Below are 21478 nucleotides of genomic sequence, written 5' to 3' on the forward strand. Positions count from 1 at the left end.
AGTGCTGAAATACAGAACGTTTTTTACGCTGTCTTGCGAATGCAGACTGAAAGCATTTGCTAGAAACAGCACGAGTATGGACAGAAGTAAGATGAACAAGAAATAAGGTGGAGTTTTTGATAAACACACTCTGTGAAGTGCACACGTTCTATACAGTTTACTTCAATTAATTTCATATAGCCGTCCTTCTCTCAAAAGTTTCAACATTTTATTTTATTTCATTGAAAAGAGTACGGTATGCTTGTATAGCCAGTGGTATAAGCAAAATAAACACTGAATGCTATTGTTACATCCACGCCTTAGAATTGAATACGCACCAAATGATCAGTCAGTAGTTGACAGTCAGTATGTGCATTAGTTTCATACAGCAGTGAGGAAAAAGCTGAATGGTGTGTTTTTACTATTGCGACAAGTTAAAGTGTGAAATAAAACTGATATCGTGAAAACGTGCTTCCATTTTGTTACAAAAAGCCTCGGGTTGAGTTTATCTCCTAGTAAACCGACGATCACTGTGTTAAAAACAAACATAAAGATTAGGATATCTTTCTGTATACAGCATGTGTCATGGAGGAAAGGTACATGCTTAGAGGGGTTACAGTATTAGTGACTCGGAACAAAAAAATCAGTTGGATATTTGCCCTATTCCGAATAGTTTCCGAGATAGAACACATTTAATCACTTGTGTACGTTTTTCTTGAAAAACACGAAAGTAGCTCCATTCAGCGAAAACTTGTCACAGTAAAAAATTAAACTAAATTAAATTTCCTACAGAAAAGGTCCTATTCCTTTTCTCTCCAGCATTACCAGTCTGCGCGAGAATATCGAAAATCTCGCGCGACCCGCGCGCTGTTGCTGAGGCAGTTTTTTGAAGGCCAATTTGAGGCAGTTTCCCGACTTGACAGAAATGTTTCCATATATAATGAATTAACAACGGGACCTAGGCAGAAAACGTCAAACAAATGAGAGAGTCATTATGTTGACTTTTTTATTAACCACTAGTTATACAGTTTGTTCAGCGTGAGCACCGGAGATGTCAACGAAATGCTGCATCCGAAAAGCGACGTGATCAACAGTTGCTCACAGCAGTCCCTGTGGAATCTGAGCAACTCGTTACTGTATACTGAGCTTCAGATAAGCTACAGACCGAACGTTTCACTGTTATACGCGTTCGTTTAGATATCCCCAGAGGCAAAAGTCACATGGATTCAGATCAGGTGATCTTGCAGGCTATGCATTTGGAAAACCTCTAGAGACAACACGTTCGTGGACGGTTTAATTAAACAGATTTTTCACTGGGTGAGCGACAAGAGGTGCTGCCCTATTTTGTGTGAAAACGGTGGTTTCCACACAGTTGCACTCTTCCAAAGCAGGAATCACATGCTGCACAAGGAAGTGCCGATAACGGGCAGAAGTCACGGTACAGCTGACAGGCCATCTGGGTGTATTTTCTTCAAAGAAGTACGGATAGAGAATAACGGTGCTTGTGAATACACAGCACACAGTCACATACGGAGCTTGTAACAGCTCTTCGTGCACAACACGCGGTTTAACAGTATCCCAAATTGTGCAGTTTTGTGTATTCACTGGGTCCTGTAGTGTAAAATGTGACTCGTCACTCCATAGAATATTGCTCGGCCACGTGTCATCAACATCGATCCATGCCAAATATCGAAGAGCAATTCATAAGGTTGCTGCTGATCATGAGGTTTCAGTTGCTGCACCCCTTGGGTCCTGTACGGGTACCAGTGTGACATAGACCGAAAACTTTCCGTATTGTTGATCATGGGATGCGTCACACCAAGCTCACCGGTGTTATCATATATCATTATCATCTTCTTTAAACCATTTAAAGACATTGGACCTCTCATCGGACCTGTAAGTCGGCGATACTCTCTCTGTACAGCACTGTAATTGCTGCCGTTTACATGAAACAGCTTCACTAACAGTGCACGGTCTCTCTTCCCATAGCCATACTGTTCAGTGACGGTATGGCTTGTCTGATGACAGCGTGGATGTCACACCGTCATACAGTGTGCAACGCCATATTTGCACCTGGTGGCCTCAATTGGAACCAATTTTTTTCCAGCGTAAATTGATTCCGCATTAATGCATTTGCGTATTTACCGATGTTCGCAGTCGTACGATACTTACAGCCTACTCTGGACCTCAGTGATTAGCTGGAATTAAATTTTAACAATCTGGTACAATCTTTTTGCCAGATACTCATAAAATGACAATAACGTAATAATAATGGTTATGAACTAAATCACGTACACACAAGGAACAGAAAATGAGTTCAGAAGTCATCCATTTAAATTTTTGCTAACAGATACTTTACCAGCTACGGAGCAAGCAATATTAGCCCTGAAGAGTAACTGAGAAGATCATGCTTTTCGTTTTACTTGCGGTTTCGTTAGTAGATGTTTCGAAACAAAGCGGATGCAACGAATGATATGTCTCTAAACCGTTTGACCCTGTGTGACTGAGACGGAGCTATGAAATTATTGTGCAAATGACCTCCGTTCTTCGTTGTTTCCAGGAATTCGTAATAATAACCTGTTAATCTGTTTCAATGACATTGCCTAATCAATTAGACGTACACAATAGATTCGGCAAGAAATAAGGCATGACCGTGATCCAAAATTCCTGTTTCTTAAATTTGTAGCGAAATAGTTTATCCGTATTTGATGAAACTGAGAGAGACGAATGCATAGCGTAACGCTCTGACAGAATGAATCACTGAAACGAAAACAATTATCCAATGATAGCTTGCATGGGAATAGTTCTGTATCGTTTTTATAATTCGCTGTGTAGGCTATGCCAGTTACTGATAATGTTAATATATAGATGGTGCTATACTGAAGATATGCGTATGAAACCTAATAACAGGTTCACAACTTGTCGGAAAGGGACTACTTTCCAGAATGAGATCGCAATAATCAATTCAGAGAGGTGAAACTTAATATACAGAAATCTGTGAGCATATTATGGACTGTTCGTTACCTTCAGATTGAACAAGAAAACTGATCGCGTTCTTAGAGGACATATTTGCAAACCTGGTGTGGGCAACACAGAGGGATCATTGAGATGACACTGTGTACGGAGAACGGGGCAGTGGCGACTTTCAGTGAGTCTGACAATGGATCGACTGTGATAACACAGCAGCTGAGACAGCAGCTATGATTGAAACGGCGATGCTCATCGAATTGTTCTTAACTCTTTTATTAAAAAACGAGTTTCTCGTCCAGGCCCTGAAGGCCCAAGGGATGTCTAGCGGCCGCCGTGTTGTCCTCTGCCTTGACGCGACATGCGGATGCGGTATGGGGATGTATGGTGAGGAGGGGGGTATGTGGTTAGTACACCGCTCTCCCGCCCATTTTGCAGACTTTGCAGACCGTGGAGCCGCTACTATTCGCTCAACTAGCCAAGAAAGTGAGCGTTTGACGCCTTCCCGATCTGTAGAGACGGTACTCTGTGCCACAAATGGTAGCAGAGTGCTGCGCAAGGAGTCTTACTAAGGGTATATCCTTTGGCGATTTCATGGCACTTAAGTTCGTACAGAAGGCATGTACATATGCGATGAGTCAATATTGGAGATTAAACCCCATGTAGTTAATCTTTCCCCTACCAAAAGCGGCATAGCCTTGTAGTAAAATAGTCTACACATACAACAGTACAGAATGGACTGATGAACAGTTCGATAAATTTTAATCGATATCTCTTTCCGAAAATTCTAAGAGGATCATGAGTCTGGAGAGCATATTTAGCTTAATCCACTACCAACTCAGAACGTACAAGCCACATTCTGGTAAGTCACACGCACTGTGAGAGGAAGGTTATTGAGAGATACCTCAAATCACTTCCAGCCACTCATTGTGTAGGTCACACTAAGAGTTGCGGCTGTGTTTCATCCTAGAGATGTACCAGCACTCTATTCCACGGATTCTACAGTATATTTGTTGATCAATGTCTATCTGTCCCGAATAGTAACTATAAGATAGTCTTGTTATAGATCTGAATTTTCTTCTCTTCATATATGCACTGTCTCCGTATTGAGCTATTGTTCTAGTCATAAAGAAATAGCTGTAACATGAACCTCTGATGTCTTAATCTATGCTTAGGGTAGTCACGTAAACGGGAAATGTTACCGTGTGTGCGTGTGTGTGCGCGCGCGCGCGCGCGCGCGCGCGCGTGTGTGTGTGTGTGTGTGTGTGTGTGTGTGTGTGTGCATGTGAGAGTGTGGGTGATTCACTTTACCACCTCGAAGTAAATATACCTACTTACGTTCATTATTAAGGAATTTCGGAAAAAAATTGTGTAATCTTAGGATGAAATATTCGTCAGTACAGCTCAGTCAACTGGCCTCGAGTGCTTGCCTTCCTGACTCAATACTGGAGAACGTGTTTCATGTAGTAATTGGTAGGCACTACGAAGATATTGGCTCTACTGTTTGTAGGAAAATGACTTTGTCAGACAGGTTGCTACATAATATTTCCAAAAACTAAAACGATTTTAAATTTCAGCCATCGCTAGACATGGTGATGTTCAATGACAAATGAAAAGAAAATGGCAGAACTGTTGATTTCTTATTTCATAATTTATGACAAATTTTCTTGACAGAAAAACAATGAAAAGTATGTTTTTAAACTAGAACCAAGCGTTAAGTCAACGTATTTTCAGCGAATGTTAGACACTTCAGCCTTATTATTAAATTTATACGAAATATAGTCTGCAGGATGTTAAGAGAATATGACAGAAGTTACTCAAGGTAATTCAACCTTTTATAAAATTACTCGAGGAAGGAATTGCCTAAATCATTATTGTAAAAAATCATGAAACATCCAGTCTTTTAATTCTTGACACGAAGAAAATTAGTTTGTGACATGTTCTGGTACAAATGAGGAACGGCTATAAACTGTATCTGAAAATAATCGTATCCACAATTTCAAGGCTATTTCGGCTAAAGTATTAACGTGAAATGCCTGTCAGTTGACGTTTCCGAAAGCGTCGCGTGTTAACCATTCTATTGAGTGCAAGAGGAGATACCATTTCAACGATATACATACAGAGTTAGGACTCGAAGCAAAAAAACGGTTATAAGGGCTTTGTACGCTGTTGATTTTACGTATATGCATATCGATGTAACTAACCTGGAGTTCTTCCTTGCACCGCCTTTCTTCCTCTAAGGACATACGCTTTTCGTGTTTCTTGAAGTATTTGCGTTTCGCTGCCTGCAGGTTGAACCACGTGTAGGAGAAAGACTTGACGAAAGGCAACAGTGCCTCGATGAAAGGATGAAATTCATCCTGAAAATAAACAGAAAGGAAATATAATTAGTAAATTTAATCTAGCCACATAGAGATTATGTAAGAAAACTCTAGAATTTTTTACAATAGATTTTCAGACAAAATGTGTCTTTGCAAGACATGACGGTGATATCTCTTAAACAAAATTCATGCTAACTTTCAAGACCTTAAGAGCATATCAAAAACGTTATCTCAACGAAGAGTCTTAAATAGTTCGAATAAGTAGTTTTTTGCAGCTCTTTATTATCCTACCTGTACACTGAACTTCATTTAAGCGGAAGAAACCACCAAATATTGCGCTATGGAAGGTTAAATAATTAAAAATTCCGAGTCATAGCAAAATCGTTACTTTTTACAAGTTTCAGTTTGTCAACTACAGAGATATCGTAAGATAGTTCAGAAACTGTTCGTTGGAAAATAGGTGAATTATAATGTCATTGCCAATTTCTTCGCTGAGATTTCATCTCTCCTTTGGATTGTGGCTCGCCATTATGTGTTATGCCATAGAAGAATTCATCAGTGCCATCTGTGGACTAAGATGTGGCGCTCCTATAATATTTTAGGTGCGTATATAGTGGCTGGAGATGCAAAATATAAGGATTCCATCAATAGACCATTAATGCTTCCCTTATATCCATCATGTGTGTACAAGGTATGGTTTCAGTCGGATAATCTCATTTTGCGTTCATATCCTGTGCTACGTGGAAAATATAGGTTTCAGATTAAAATTACTCAACTTCCATATCAAATCGGATGTTTTCCAACAAACATAGTAATAATACAGATGTTTATATACTAGCAGAAAAACTACTGCAGATTTCGTGTTGATGCGGCTACTTAAATCTCAGTACGTGCTAATGCTAATGTCCAACTATCACATGACCATAGGAATTCAATTACGAAAACGTGTGTAATATTTTACTGCCCCTTGTATTCCTTGAAGGAAGCAAAACTATTATGCACGTTTGCATTTCCTCTTCAGGAAGAAGACTTGTCTATAGAGCCTGAATTTTTGTCGTCCTGACACTAAGATTCTCCGTACCAGCAAAAGCTATGACATAGTCTACACCACTGAGACACTGCGAAGGTTATTGGCTATCGTTATACCAGTCAAGTTATGTTTTTGTTACCTGGTGGCGATTTCTTGTGTGCTATTGAGTTTCAACCGATATGTACCAAGTGTAAATTTAATCGCTTGTAGGGGCATATGCGCTCTCGCTGTGATGCAAGTGATTACAATGGAAAGAAGATAAGGAATAAATTGGATTTTATCTTAGCTTCTGAACATGGGAATGTTAAATGAATAGCTCAGTTATGATTTCGCAACTACGTTTCCCCTGCTGACGATGAAAGACGCTAAAACATGAGCAGAAATCCTTCACAACCACACGTAATGACTAACACGTAATGACTAACGAACACTATCTAGATGTTTCATTAATGTTTTAGATATCTCATAGAAATTTGAAAAGACACCGTAGCCTATCTGAAGTATTGAAGCTCTATTAGAAACTAGAAAAGGCTCCCGGCACGTTAGTTACCATTTAATATCTAGGCATGTGTGCGGCGTCTGAAATGTTGACCCTAGAGAGGCGTCTCCATATATTTGTAACATCGCAGATTTATTTCCCCTCCAGGAAGCATAGCCGTCGAGTAACACGGACGGCAACGACCATTTTGGTTTTTTAATCAGCAGATTTCGAGCTTCACGTAGTTTTTATTCGTATTATTAACCTTAGCCTAAACTCATTTCATATGTGGCAGACAGCTGTACAAAAACCACAAATTACATTGAAAGCCAGCCACTGCTGCCGGTACGTGGTCGTTACGCTTCTGGTTCAAGCAACATCCGTGGTTCTCTTGCAGTTTATAACAGTTCAGTTCGGCAAGCCACTTTACTAGAAGACCGGATGATGGCGACGACACAGAATCCCACACGTTGTGCTCAAGTAGTGGCTTGCTGAGCAGAGCTAGGCCGTTAAGGCACTCTGTTTTAATGAGCCACTTAAATATGACGTCGCATATCACTCGCTGGCTAAGTTCCTCCGCTGACTCCATCGACTTTAGGGCTGTTAGAAAGACTTCAGAATCTTTGAAGCTCACATTGTCCCTGTTGTATGGGCTCTAACGTTACATCTTTCAATGTGAACTTGTTAACAGTCACTTAAGAAAATACTGTACGCGATAAACATGTACTTAGCTCGAAAAGGGTGTCAGCCGTATGGCTGAGGCGCTAATGGTTTACAGGAATTTGCGTATACTGCAATTTATATCAGATTTCGATACAGCAAGTTGTGTCAGTCAGCAAGGAGAAAGAAATTTAAAATATTTCTGACACATACGATATGTATAAACTCTGGGACAGAGACTAGACATTTCCAGACATCTCTATTTTTTTAATTTTATATAATTTATTTCATAGAATGCGGTATATCGAATTTCCGTTACAAACACAAAACATTTCTCGCAACCTTCACTGAATGTATGCACAGTTCAGTTGCCAAAACAAATGTTAACTTCATACAATCAGTCCTTTTGTTCAAAACACGCGTTCCCCTAGCATCAGTAAGTCAGTTGTTACAATACAAGTTTAGTGGCTTTCTTTTTAGGTGTAAATTTGCAACTACATATTTGAGTGGTGACATTGGCGTTTATAGTGTATTTTGTTATTTGTGTTATGTTCTGATTTTTTGAAGGTATTATGTATTAAAACTGTCACGTAGTAACTGGCTATTGTCATGATTTGTAGATTCTTCAAAAATATCCTCCACATAAACCCTTACCATTATCGAAGAGACACTGGTGTCCAAAATTAAGGCAACAAACCACTGTTTCCCCGTCCTGTGTCTAATTCACGATATAATCATACAAACTATCATCAAATGTCCGTACGGTCGTGTTCTGCACGGAGGATAGCATTCCGGTCACCGAACAACCATGCCAACGTGACGTCAATGCACCTATGAAACGGGGTAGTGTTTGCCAGGTAGTCCAAATTCACAATCGCTTCGTACACAGACATAGACGGTACAGTATGGCACAGTGAAGACGCCTGCCAGACTCTACGGTGGAGGGACATAGGAAAAATGGAAGCAAGACAGTTGCAAACTGATGTGGCGTGATGGCTTAACGTGAATCGTTCTGTTGTTTATCGGATGTGACTATAGTTCATAAAGACCGTAACTGTATCGTGAAGTCCAGAGCAGGGCCGACACGTGTGACATCAGAAAGAGACGGCCGTTATTTGGCTGCAAGGGGACAAAGGTACCACCTTAGTACTGCACAGCAACTGCCATCTGACCTCGCAGCACCCACGGTTCGTGTTGCATCGAGGCAAACTGTGTACAGAAGGCTTCTGCAGTGCGGCCTTTATTATCGGAGACCTGCTGTATATGTACCTCTGACGCGTCTTTACAGAAGGGAACGTGCAGAGTGAAGTCGTCAACATGCCAACTGGACGGTCGGACAGTGGGCAAAGGTTCTTTCCGCAGGTGAGTCCTGATTTGATCTGGAGAGTGATTCTCGACACATTCGCATCTGGAGAGAACGTGGAACACAATTTCGGTATCCAAACATCGTGGAAAGAGACCGATATGGAGAAGGGTCCCTAATGGTGTCGAAAACCTTTTCATGAACATGTACGGTTGAATCGGAAAGGTTTAACTGTCAGGTATCGTGATGAGATTTTGGGGTCTTGTGTGGGGTCGTTGCGAGGTGCTCCGGGCCATGATTTCGTACTTTTCTTGGAAACGGAAGAATTTGCACGTATGCCGTGGCCTGCTCGCTCTCCCGATTTGAATCCCATAGATCAAGTCTGGGATACACTAGGGACACGGGTTGCATTACGTTAGCATCCATCAACCACTATCAAAGACTTGCGAGCAACTCTGCAGGAAGAATGGGCGTTACTGCCTCAACATGAAATTGATGACATCATTTACAGCCTGCCCCATTGTTGTTAGGCCTGTACTGCTGCCAGAGGTTTTTTGACATTTATGTGGCGCAGGAACTGCAAAAAGTCAAGAGTTCTCACTTCGTCCACCAGAAAACTTCACCTATCACATCAGAATGAACAAGAGCTATCGATGTAATGTTAGGGAGTGATGCGAACACAAAAAAATTGCAGAACAGCTCATTCGATATCCACTGAGTGCAGGGTTTTACAGTAACACCCAGTAGAAAATAAGAAGCATGGAATCGAGCTCTTCGGTTTCAGAGGTATGATGTAATCAGTGATCAGCTCCATGGTCTGTGAACCACGGACTTTGTGTTGATTGGCACGAATATGTCTCATACAACTACAAGGATGATACTTCCATACGTGAGACGTATTTTAAACATGAATAATTACGATAATCACGTGACTTTTGGGTAAGAAAAGGACAGATAAATACAAAACTAGTAAGGTTAATGTGGAAGAGGGGAAGTTGCTTCTGTTAACGTGATCAAGGCTCTCTCCATTATTTTTGACGAGGACGCAGTGTCTTATCGCCGTCAAGGTAATTAAAAACTCAGTACTATCTCAGTTGAAGCCGCTAGTCCACACTCATCGCCGGCCGCTGCGGCCGAGTGGTTCTAGGCGCTTCAGTCCGGAATCCTGCCTCAGGCATGGAGTGTGTGATGTCCTTAGGTTAGATAGGTTTAAGTAGTTCTAAGTCTAGGGGACTGATGACCTAAGATGTTAAGTCCCATAGTGCTTAGAGCCATTTGAATCATTTATTCCACACTCAAATTATTATCTTATTCGTGAATGTCGGGGGGACACAAAGGAGAGAACTTTTTTCCGAATTATTTAAATGCTTACTCAACTCTTCGCACGTTTTGCATGACAGGTTCTTAGACGTTCTAGAGAAGCAACTAGTGGTAGTGCCAAGTGAAACGTAGATATTTGTGATCTTGTAGCAAGTTTTTGAGAGTTTATCAGATATTATTAAACAGAGACTGACTTTTCAGATAGTTAAAAGCATTTAATGAAGCTCTCAAACGGGTCAAGTAATATATTACGAACAATAATTTGCTGCTTTACACTTGCCTTGCTTGCACGTTTAATCCATTCTCGAATGGTAACAATTATAGTTGGTACCAAAAGTGAACTGCACGAATGTCATGTAAATGACCCATTTTTAAAGAAAGTATAGTTTATTGCTACTATTCCGGTGAAGAACAATCTATTATCTGCCTTTCTGCCAATTTGTGTTACACTACTTCGCGACTTCTTCATGGCTTAGCCACAGTTTCATATCAGCGCACACTCCGCTGCAGAGTGAAAATATCATTCTGGAAACATCCCCCAGGCTGTGGCTAAGCCATGTCTCGGCACTATCCTTTCTTTCAGGAGTGCTAGTTCTGCAAGGTTCGCAGGAGAGCTTCTGTAGAGTTTGGAAGGTAGGAGACGAGTTACTGGCAGAAGTAAAGCTTGAGGACGGGGCGTAAGTCGTGCTTGGGTAGCTCAGTTGGTAGAGCACTTGTCCGCGAAAGGCAAAGGTCCCGAGTTCGAGTCTCGGTCCGGCACACAGTTTTAATCTGCCAGGAAGTTTCATATCAGCGCACACTCCGCTGCAGAGCGAAAATCTCAATATGATCTATATCTGAAAATGGTGACTAACATAAAATACGATTATTCATCACAATAAACAGTACTTTAGTGATGTTATACACACAACAGTCATATCCTTCTTTCAGTATATACTGGTGTGCAATACTTAAGAACAAAGATAATTTTCGCATGGTGTTTCGCTGCCAAGTCATATAGCTCGATGAACCTTGGGCTACAGGGCCTATACAGACTGAACATTAATAAAACCAACAGACTGCAGGGACGGATTACTGACTGGAAATGGAAGAAGAAAGGTCCTGTGGACATTTGATGGACGATGTGCGTGCCAGGGCAATAGATCGACTCGGGACACAGTACAGAGCTGCATCGCATCCACGTCACAACAGACGTTCAGTGCGGCCTTCGTAGGATGCTAGACTCGCGTTCACACATGCCTGAAATACAGGATACACATAATAGTACTTTGGCTTACACCATGTTGGTGGGCCATTTGCCTGGAGCTTTTATAATCGTTCGTCTCAATGTCCTGTTGAACCCGGGCCTCCTCCGGTCTGCCACCTCCCCGCACGTTCGTCTGTCTGAAATGACCTATGATCACACAAACGCCATAAAATGGCTAGAAATGTTGTGTGATGTCGTTGCTGTCTGTAAGGACACTTGCTTTGGCATAGCCGTGCTGCTTTTCGACCGTTTCCATCTGCTTGGCCATACCCAAAGAGCAAATCAGCTTGTTCCAGAGATGAATACCGGACCAGTCTGCTGCTTACAGTACGCTGCGTTTATCACACAGCCTGCAACACAAAGGAACGAATGGCACGTGGTCAGGGGAACTTTCATTCGTCAGTGCCACCTTCCGTCGCAACGATGCATTTCCGGACACATGTTCATAGAACCTTTCTTCCTCCATTTCCAGTCAGGAATCCGTCCCTGCAGTTTGTCGGTTGTATTAACGTTCACCCTGCACAGAAACAATTGCTACAGTATAGTACAGAAGGTAATTAAAAAAAATACTTTCATTAAAAGACAGTAATTACGCTGAAGTCTCAGCGATTTATGGTGGTCACTAGGACATTACAAAGGGCGAGACATGGTTGTAGTTATAAAATGATCTGTGGTCCCACGGACAGCTGCACATGGTCTTGCAACGGACCACAAGGTTGGTAAGGGTATCTTGCGGTGAAGTGTTCCATTCGCACACCAGCGCGGTTGACAACTGTTGGACAGTCACTGGTGGCTGTCGACGTGCTGCCGTAAGTGTTCCCAACGCATCCCACACGCGCTCGATGGGATTTAAGTCGGGGGAACGAGCAGGCTAGTCCATTCGCCGAAAATCCTCCAGTTCCAAGTGCTCCTGCCCCTGCGCAGTTTGATGCTGTCGCACATTGTCAACCGTTAAAATGAACTCAGGGTTGAATGCACCCCAGAAAAGACGCAGATGAGGAAGGACTACAGTGTAACGGTAACGTAGCCCAGTGAGTGTACTGTGTTCAAAGATTTTGCCTCCCCAAACCGTAACACCCGGGCCACCAAAACGGTCATGTTGGACAATGTTCCTGAGTGAATTAAGTCTTCCCACCTCTCGCCATATGAGAGTACGTAATGCACCCAGGAACAGCGTCGAAAATCATAGGTATGGTGGTCCAGACATTATGGTGTGGTGAGGCATAATGTTGCATGGCCGTCCTCACAAACCTTTGAGCATGATACACTAACCGGGCAGCGTTATAGTCACACTGTACTGCTTCGTCTTTTCAGGGATGCATGTGACCCTGAATTCATTTTTATGGATGACAACACGCGACGAGCGAATGGTCTGGCTTGTCCGTTCGCCGACGTAAATCCTATTGATCAATTGTGGAATGCGTGGAGGATACGTATTTGCAGCATGTTCAGGTGCACTAACGACCGTCCTCCAGTTGTCAACCGCTCTGGAAGAGGGAGTAAACGCCCTACCACAAGAACTACTTACCAGATCTGTGGCTAACTTTGATTCCACAACGAACTATTGTGAACAGCGACCATAGACTATAGGAGAGGCCCACAGCGACCAGTCGCAACCCCGTTAGTTTTTATTACTCTTGCATATCTAGATTTTGCCTATAAATACTATCCAACAAACTCGCGGCAGCACATGTCACCATACTATCTTACTGGTGTATTGGCAGAAGAACTAGTAAGATCGTATGGTGATATGTACTGCCGCGACTTTGCTGGATTGTGTCTCAAACGCACTGCAGGTGGTATTTACAGCTGAAATCTAGATATGCGAGAGTAATAAGAACTAATGGCATTAGGACTGATTGCTGTGTGCCTCTCCTTCCTTCAATTTGAAGGCCGGCCGGTGTGGTCGAGCGGTTCTAGGCGCTTCAGTCTGGAACACCGCGACCGCTACGGGCGCAGGTTCGAATCCTGCCTCGGGCATGTGAAATTTGATTATGTCTTTCAATTTAATGATTTACGTGCACCATTATTAGCTATATGCCACGTAAATTTTACGTTTCTGCTATGATTTATTCATCGTTTACTAATTTATTTTTCGGACAGCGTATTAAAGTTTTGGAGCAGAAGATTCATTACTACTGAGTATAGACACCACGCCTTCCAAATCTTTCCACACACTAACGGAATGAGTGACGGCGTCCTCGTAGCTATAAAAGCATTACGTCATAAACTGTTCCAAAACAACGATTCCCGCACGTGATGTAGGGCAAAGAAACACACTTCTATAGCGAGAACAATAGCATTAAGCATCTAAACAGCCAGAAATGGCTAGCGCATGACATCATATCATTCATGATGACTTGTTATTCCGTCTTATCGATCTACTTTACATATTACTGGAGATTCTTTTCTCCTATTATCCGAACTAATTAATTAATTTTACACGATTTTAATGGAAATTTGGTTCCAAATGATTGTGTTAAAAGCTTTGTTTTGGACTTTTAAAGCTGCCAGTTATTGCACAAGAAGAGAAAATTCAATTTCAACTCTTTTAGAGCAATAATTTTCTGAAGTAAGTTACATTTATCTGTGCCAAATAATTTTACTGTTGTAGTCAATTTAACAAGTTTAAGGGGGTAGTTATGTGAATTTCCTGCGTTTCGTTTTCCTGCCAGCTTCTCGCTCCTAAACACTGAGTTCAATTGCTTAGTACCATAGTTCTCAAACAACCTCGTCGGATTCGTTGACAGTCCTAAATGTCCTACGACTGAAAATAGCGTTGCTTTTCGTTTATGTTTATGATATACTTGATTCATATGTGAATCGTTTTGAAGCAGTATTTGTGTGAGACGTTGCAGAATGGGGAGTCGAAATACGCATTAAACTGACTGAAAACACAACCTAATCCTCCTAAGCGATAGTAACTACCTGATAAGATTTAGTGATGGCAAATATAGATAGCACTGAATGCGCGTATTTATATTTTTGAAATAAAAAAGCAAACAAAATCATGAAAATAACGTGGAAATGACACGCATGTAAGTAGCCGAGCACGAAGAACACTTGACTAGCAGCTACTGTTGTCCAGACATCTCACAGAACTGTAGAAAGAGTTGTGCCATGTCAACTAGGCAATATATCTGCAGCGCATTACCTTGTGGGAGCTTGCTGTGAAATAGTAAGTGAAGTCATTTCACGTAGGATATGATAGGATGGTTTGTTTGGGGTAAACAGTAACTGAGAGAATGGTTAAACGGGAGACACAGAGACAGTAAGAAAAAAGAAAGAAGACAGGAATTTTCGACGTCAACGACATTATAAACTGACCACCGACTCTGATTTGATGAAAGTCGAGGAGGGGTGCGGCCGTGGCTTAGTTTAAGTAAACATCTCGACATTCACCTTAACCCACTGGTCATATTAAATTTTACCGTATATCAGATGAAACAATCCCCAGTGGAAACCTCATGCACACATTTTTAAATGTGCAGTCTGTTTATCATGTAAAAGTGCTGTAACTGCTGGGCTTCATTGTAAAAAAATCAACTAGTCAGTGTAGCAGTGCGCAGGAGCTTGTGATCGCCAGAATACACGGAAGTGGTTGGTTAGGTATGGCTCAAATGGCTCTGAGCACTATGGGACTTAACGTCTGTGGTCATCAGTCCCCTAGAACTTAGAACTACTTAAACCTAACTAACCTAAGGACATCACACACATCCACGCCCGAGGCAGGATTCGAACCTGCGACCGTAGTAGTCGCGCGGTTCCGGACTGAGCGCCTGAACCGCTAGACCACCGCGGCCGGCGGTTAGGTATATTACACAGTGTAAATGAATGGTTATTATTATTGTTATATTGCATCGTAACTATTGAATGACCAGTTTATCTATTAAAACACTGAATATTTCAAAATTAGTTATTTTAGACCATAAAAAGAAGTGTACAAGGTATATTTTGTAAACGGGTACATATTTTGTCTTGCATATCGAAACAATAAAAAAATTACCTAAGAGCATTACAGCATAAAGGAAAATTTGCTTCCTCCTAAAAAAATTCAGGTCTGAAAGGGGTGATTGTTCTGACGTGACCACAGAAAGCCTAAAACCAAGATGGTCAAAGGGGCATTTATTTCTCGCTCCTGCCGAATATGAGTCTAGTACCTTCATTACCGCAGCACCTGGACCGGTGAAAAAGAAAGACATGATAAGCTGATGGAATACGCCTTGTGCCACACAGTACTATGCAATCGTGACACAACGGATCGTAGAGGGTAAAAGTTATAAGAGAAAGTTTGCCGTGAATGATACAAATAACTAAGGATGACAGGGGCAGAAAATACATAGAAATGAACAAATTGTCCTGGAAAAGAAAATGATTGAAAGTTTCGTTGTTTAAACAAAACTCTTTATTTTAGTTACGTATATTTGCCCGTCACTGCAAAAGGAATTAATAATTCCGTAACTAGAAATCTAAATTTATAAATTATCGAAATCGAGGGCCAGAACACTGAGCTGCACTTAACGTTTGAAAATGCGTCAGATTTATTCAGACACGTAGAATATGCTTTCATGAGGAGTCATAGTGGTACTAAGTTCATTTCGAAACGGCGTGTACGTTTAAAATGTGAAACGTTATGCACGGCTGACAAATGATATGGTGTTGTGCTGGACGGTATTACACGGATGAGAAGTGCAATGATGAGAGGCCACAAGTGGCGAGAACATCGACCTTGCCCCAGTATCTCGCAGTGTGTCTATTGAAATGGAATTATCAGCTACTACGTGACCCCAAGTCCAAGGTCGTTATACTTGGAAAGACGTGGCATGCGGGTTGAGGCGCTGCCCGCTTTCTGACTGGACGCTAACAAATGGAGGAAGCATGGCATGTCATGCGCATGAAATTCATTGTAATTATCTCCGAATAGTGCCATCGAAAGTATAGAAAAAAATCAAATACTGACCTGTAGACGTCAGTCTCCTGGTATGCATCATGCCATATAACAATATGAAGTTACTGTCAATAAAAGCTACAAATTAAAAAGCACGAAGCCGCTACCTGATTATTCAGTCCGGCCAATATTTCGACAGCTGCTGTAATCGTTGTCCTATGCTGCGCATTATCCCGAGTGCAACTGGTGTCTACAACGTGTCACATCAGTAAAGGTCGGGAGATAACGTTACTAGACTTACGCTTGCTACACCTTTCTAGTTCATACAATGTGACAAGCCTGAAGAAGAAATTTTAGGAAACAAGTTTCTAGACAGTGATTCATACGACATTTTTGGTTGAGAGACTCCGAAGGACAGGTTAAGCCGTCTAATTGCAAGGGTTTTCTTTCTGCGCACACGTTAGTGTCTTTCCTTAGCCAAATATGGGCGTTGTCCCGTAAGTGTATGTGTAGAGCGAAGGTGACTATGATTTGTACGTGGTGGGTTTGTGAAACGTGTTTGTATTGTTAATGACAAGCAGAGAGACAGGAGAGAGTAAACCTGACGGTGTCTTATACTCTACAGTGGAACTGCACCAACATGGGACACCGTCAGTGTCAGATGCCTTCACATCTGCGGTTTGGAATTTAATCCAAAAAAATTATTGCAAGGTCTTGAGATAACGAAATTGTCAGCTGGATACTGCGGGTTAAACTTCTTACAATACCAGTTTTCGAACCTACTCTGTTGATATAGGTTTCTCTGCAGACAGACACTGGCCTCATGTTCGGGACGACAGCTATTCAAATCCCAGTCTGGTCATCTGGATTTAGACTACGAGCAGCACCAGATTGTCGTTTGGAGTATTTTCCATTGATAAAGATGTTCGTTTTAAAGGGAGATTGCAGTACGTCATATATTGACGCAACTAGAAGAGAACTGTTATACCTACGCCACTATTTGGATTAGCGACACATTCATTTATTATCACGAGGCAAACTTCAAACGCTCTGAACAGGAGCCAAGCGCTATGTGTCCTAATCTGCAGTCATTTAGACATTTCTATCCCTTCAAAACTGTAGAGTTGCTTAGATTGCGGCCTTCTCAAAACTGTAGTCTGATTGTGACGAAGACTTAACAATTAGATGATCTACAGCAAGTGACAGCCAAATGAAATATTAAAATCAGTGTATGACGTACTCGTGAGCTTAATGATCGTAGCTGGAGTGCTTTTAAGCTTAAAACGCTTATTTTACATCGTTAGTTAGATTCATTCGGAATGTCAGATACCCATAATTATCCCTACATCTGTTCATATTATTAAATTAAAGACCTTTGCCGCGTTTTTCTATCTGTTTGTGAAAACTAATATCAGCAGCTAGTAGGATTTTGATACGGTTTTCAGTAACAGACACACTGATTCACAAGGAACAATTCGTGCAAATTGGCTGAACTGTAATGAATTAAATTCCCCACCCTCGTTTTTCTGTCCGTAAGTGAAGGTTAATCTCAGAAACAGCTACAGGGGTTTTGTCACTGCTTTCACTAATAGATCACTTATGTATCTAATTTATTACGTCTACGCCAGTCAAGTCATACGGCTGTAGATTTATGGTGCTACCCGTGCGATGCCGCGACAAGTCGCTAGTTATAACTAAACGGTCTTATACAGTAAATAATTTTAGGGGTCATAGAAGCATAAGGACATGCAACAAATGGAAAGAAGTTAGTTATGACGTTGTGGTGAGCTATCAGAGAAAGAAAAGTGAATTGTCGGTCTGGTAGTAAATTATTCTCCGCAATATAAACATGTAACGACACAGATGGTACTACTGCTCAACGTTTCTCGATCTCTGTAATTACTACTGCAATGGAGATAACTTACAGACATAGAGAAAGGAGAAGAGAGAGAGGAGAAACGGGGGGAGGGAAGAGGTGGAAGCAAGGTAGGTTTTCATAACAGAAGACTGTCACAGGCCGGAGAGAAGACACATGTGTGACATACACATGTTCCAAATACTGACATTATAATTTATTTTCTTTTTTGGGCATTATTAAAAAAGCCATCATACTGAGCCACAAAAGACGAGTAGAGTAGGTTCAGGAAGGACGAGTATTGCTTTACTTCACGGACGTCTTAGGATCAGGCTTCGCCCCCTGATTTTTGCCTTTAGCGAATAGTAGTTAGTTAGTAAAGTCTTCTGCCACGAAGGTTCACGTCAACGTACTTTTCACTACGGAGCAAACGTTTGAATGTGGCATACATACTACTCTATATATGGACTTCTGTTTCACCTTTTAGGAAAAGCTTGAAAGAGAAGGGCAGGCACACGGGTGACCTCATGTATTTCACGTGAACGACGTAGCAGCTGGTAGGTTTGGGAAAATCCTCGACGTAAAAAATGCTTTCTAACTTCCTCAGTGTATATACCGAGTCTCATGCCACAGAAACAGTTTCGAACCGTATTATGGAAGATCTACTACCGTTTACGTCATTTTAAAACGAAATAAAGCAAAATTGGCTCTATGGTCACCTGATCTTTGTTCAACAGGTGAGGACACTTCATCCAACGCTCTGAAGGGAAAAGTACGTGGCTAACAGAAGCATATTATGTAATGAAAATATATAGTAGCATCGTGAGCTACGAATCTGTTGAAACAGTAGAAAATAATCCCGAATCGAAGACTCACTGAGGGTGTTAACGAAACGAGGTCGCAGTCAGGAAGATAATACCGGGTGATCAAAAAGTCAGTATAAATTTGAAAACTTAATAAACCACGGAATAATGTAGATAGAGAGGTAAAAATTGACACACATGCTTGGAATGACATGGGGTTTTATTAGAACAAAAAAAAAAAAGCACCCCATATTGCTAGACGCGTGAAAGATCTCTTGCGCGCGTCGTTTGGTGATGATCGTGTGCTCAGCCGCCACTATCGTCATGCTTGGCCTCCCAGGTCCCCAGACCTCAGTCCGTGCGATTATTGGCTTTGGGGTTACCTGAAGTCGCAAGTGTATCGTGATCGACCGACATCTCTAGGGATGCTGAAAGACAGCATCCGACGCCAATGCATCACTCCGGACTTGCTTTACAGTGCTGTTCACAACATTATTCCTCGACTACGGCTATTGTTGAGGAATGATGGTGGACATATTGAGCATTTCCTGTAAAGAACATCATCTTTGCTTTTTCTTACTTTGTTATGCTAATTATTGCTATTCTGATCAGAGGAAGCGCCATCTGTCGGACATTTTTGAACTATTGCATTTTTTGGCTCTAATAAAACCCCATGTCATTCCAAGAATGTGTGTCAATTTGTACCTCTCTATCTACATTTTTCCATGATTTATTCAGTTTTCAAAATTATACTGACTTTTTGATCACCCTGTATACGAATCTCGACTTCTATCTCGGTTAAGTTTGAGAGAGCAGTGTTTGCTGTACGTTACGGGATTTTGGAGATCAGCAGGGAAGGGGCAACAAAACGTTTGGCGTACCTGGTACAGGAGTACAAGACCACTTCGTGTGCCTGCAGCAGTTCGTGTGGACGCAGTCCTGGACACAGTGCTTCTTACTACTGTTGCGTGCGTTTAGCACTGTTTCCGAGCCGCTGTAGAGAAATATAGCACAGTGAACACATGTGAATGATAGTCGGCGTGGCCAGATCATAGCGAATCTTGACGCTGACCACAGTCAGCACGAGGTGGCGAATGTTGCCCGTAGCGATATTTCACGTCTGTGGAGGAAAGTCTAGAAGGAAGGAAATGTTTAACGCCAAGAAGGGCAATGTCAACCGCTAGCAACACGTAGGACCAAGATAGTAATCTTCCTTTATATGTCGAACATGTCGAACCAGCACAGAATATGCCCTGGCTAGAGAGTTCGAGGTAGCCTATGCGTCACACATCTCCCGCCTTCGGCTTCGCGAGCCTGCCTGTCTGTCCGACAGCCCACTGCATGCGTTCTTCTTGCACAGACGAACTACACTTGGCGAATGTGTTGTACTACCCACCGAGAGAAAGTCGAGAAGCGGCGAAGTAGTGTCCTATTCAAGAATATTGAAGCTCGCTGTCTGCTTATCTGATGGTTCCCTGGGACATGTCGGTACCCAGCCGTCGGCCGTCGTGACCGAGCGGTTCTAGGGACTTCAGTCCGGAACCGCGCTGCTGCTACGGTCGCAGGTTCGAATCCTGCCTCGGGCATGGATGTGTGTGATGTCATTAGGTTAGTTAGGTTTAAGTAGTTCTAAGTCTAGGGGACTGATGACCTCAGTTGTTAAGCCCCATAGTGCTTAGAGCCATGTTTTTGAACCGAGACAATAATGAAACGGCTCAGTAGTGCCTGTGTTTGCGCCTGAGCATCAAACTATGAGCATGTGTCAATAAGCGTATTTGCTGTGGATATATTGATGGCTGCAGTCTATAGGAGTGACGTCCTAACGGTGTGAGCCCTTTTTTTGTGGCGCAAACTGTCCGGGGTTCCTCGGTTCCTTATGAATGACGATAATACTCGACTACACAGATTGGCATCTGCAACACTTGGAACACGCGCCTAGAATAGTCAGTTTGCTCCCTGTGCTTAAGTCCGATTGAACTGGCGTGGGATACTCTAGGCCGAAGGAGTACAGTCCGAACACTGCTGCCAAGGGCTATTGATAACCTCCAAATGGCAGTTGTTCATCAGAAGGCGTCACCGCAAACCATCCTGGTCAAGTCCACAGGGCGAAGAGCAGTTGTGCACTCAGTATGGGCAAGCGAAGACATTCGAACCTGTAGTGGAGTTGTGTATCCCAGTGATAGATGGACACCATGGCTGGCGAATTCCGTCTACAGTCAGTACTGAGTTCCCAGTATAGTTTGCACCCGTACCACTGCGTCACGTGTTACAACGAACGCTTTAGCGTACACGATATTACCGTACCTCACGTTGTTTGGTGGATGTCGAACCTTCCGTTGGCGCCAGAGATACACTTTGAATTATTAGTCGTTTACACAGAGAACATCTCTGGAACTGATTCTATAACATTTGACACTTTGTAAGAGATGAGAATCTGCCACCTCAGTCTGGATACGTGCTTCGATTCAGTAACATATTCTGTAGCACTGATTTCGATATTTTGTAACGAATGTCGTTTTGTTAGTATAGATTATGTGATGAATGTTTTTCTGATGTATGGTGATTGTTTTTGTTATTGATCGCTATCCTACATTCTGGCCTGTTTCATTGTACAGAGTAATCACAAAG

General features: G+C 42.1%; 1 protein-coding gene across 7 annotated transcripts in view; it reads right to left on the reverse strand.

Annotated features, from left to right (window-relative positions):
• LOC124556761 (nuclear factor 1 X-type) overlaps window positions 1-21478 on the reverse strand; it is a 587449-nt gene that overhangs the window by 484124 nt on the left and 81847 nt on the right. For all 7 annotated transcript variants that reach the window (XM_047130767.1, XM_047130763.1, XM_047130765.1 and 4 more), the window contains exon 2: window positions 5151-5306. In XM_047130767.1, coding sequence (XP_046986723.1) covers window positions 5151-5306 — 156 coding nt within the window. The remainder of the gene's footprint in view (window positions 1-5150; window positions 5307-21478) is intronic.

This window comes from Schistocerca americana, chromosome X (assembly GCF_021461395.2).
Source record: "Schistocerca americana isolate TAMUIC-IGC-003095 chromosome X, iqSchAmer2.1, whole genome shotgun sequence".
Taxonomy (NCBI): Eukaryota; Metazoa; Arthropoda; class Insecta; order Orthoptera; family Acrididae; genus Schistocerca; species Schistocerca americana.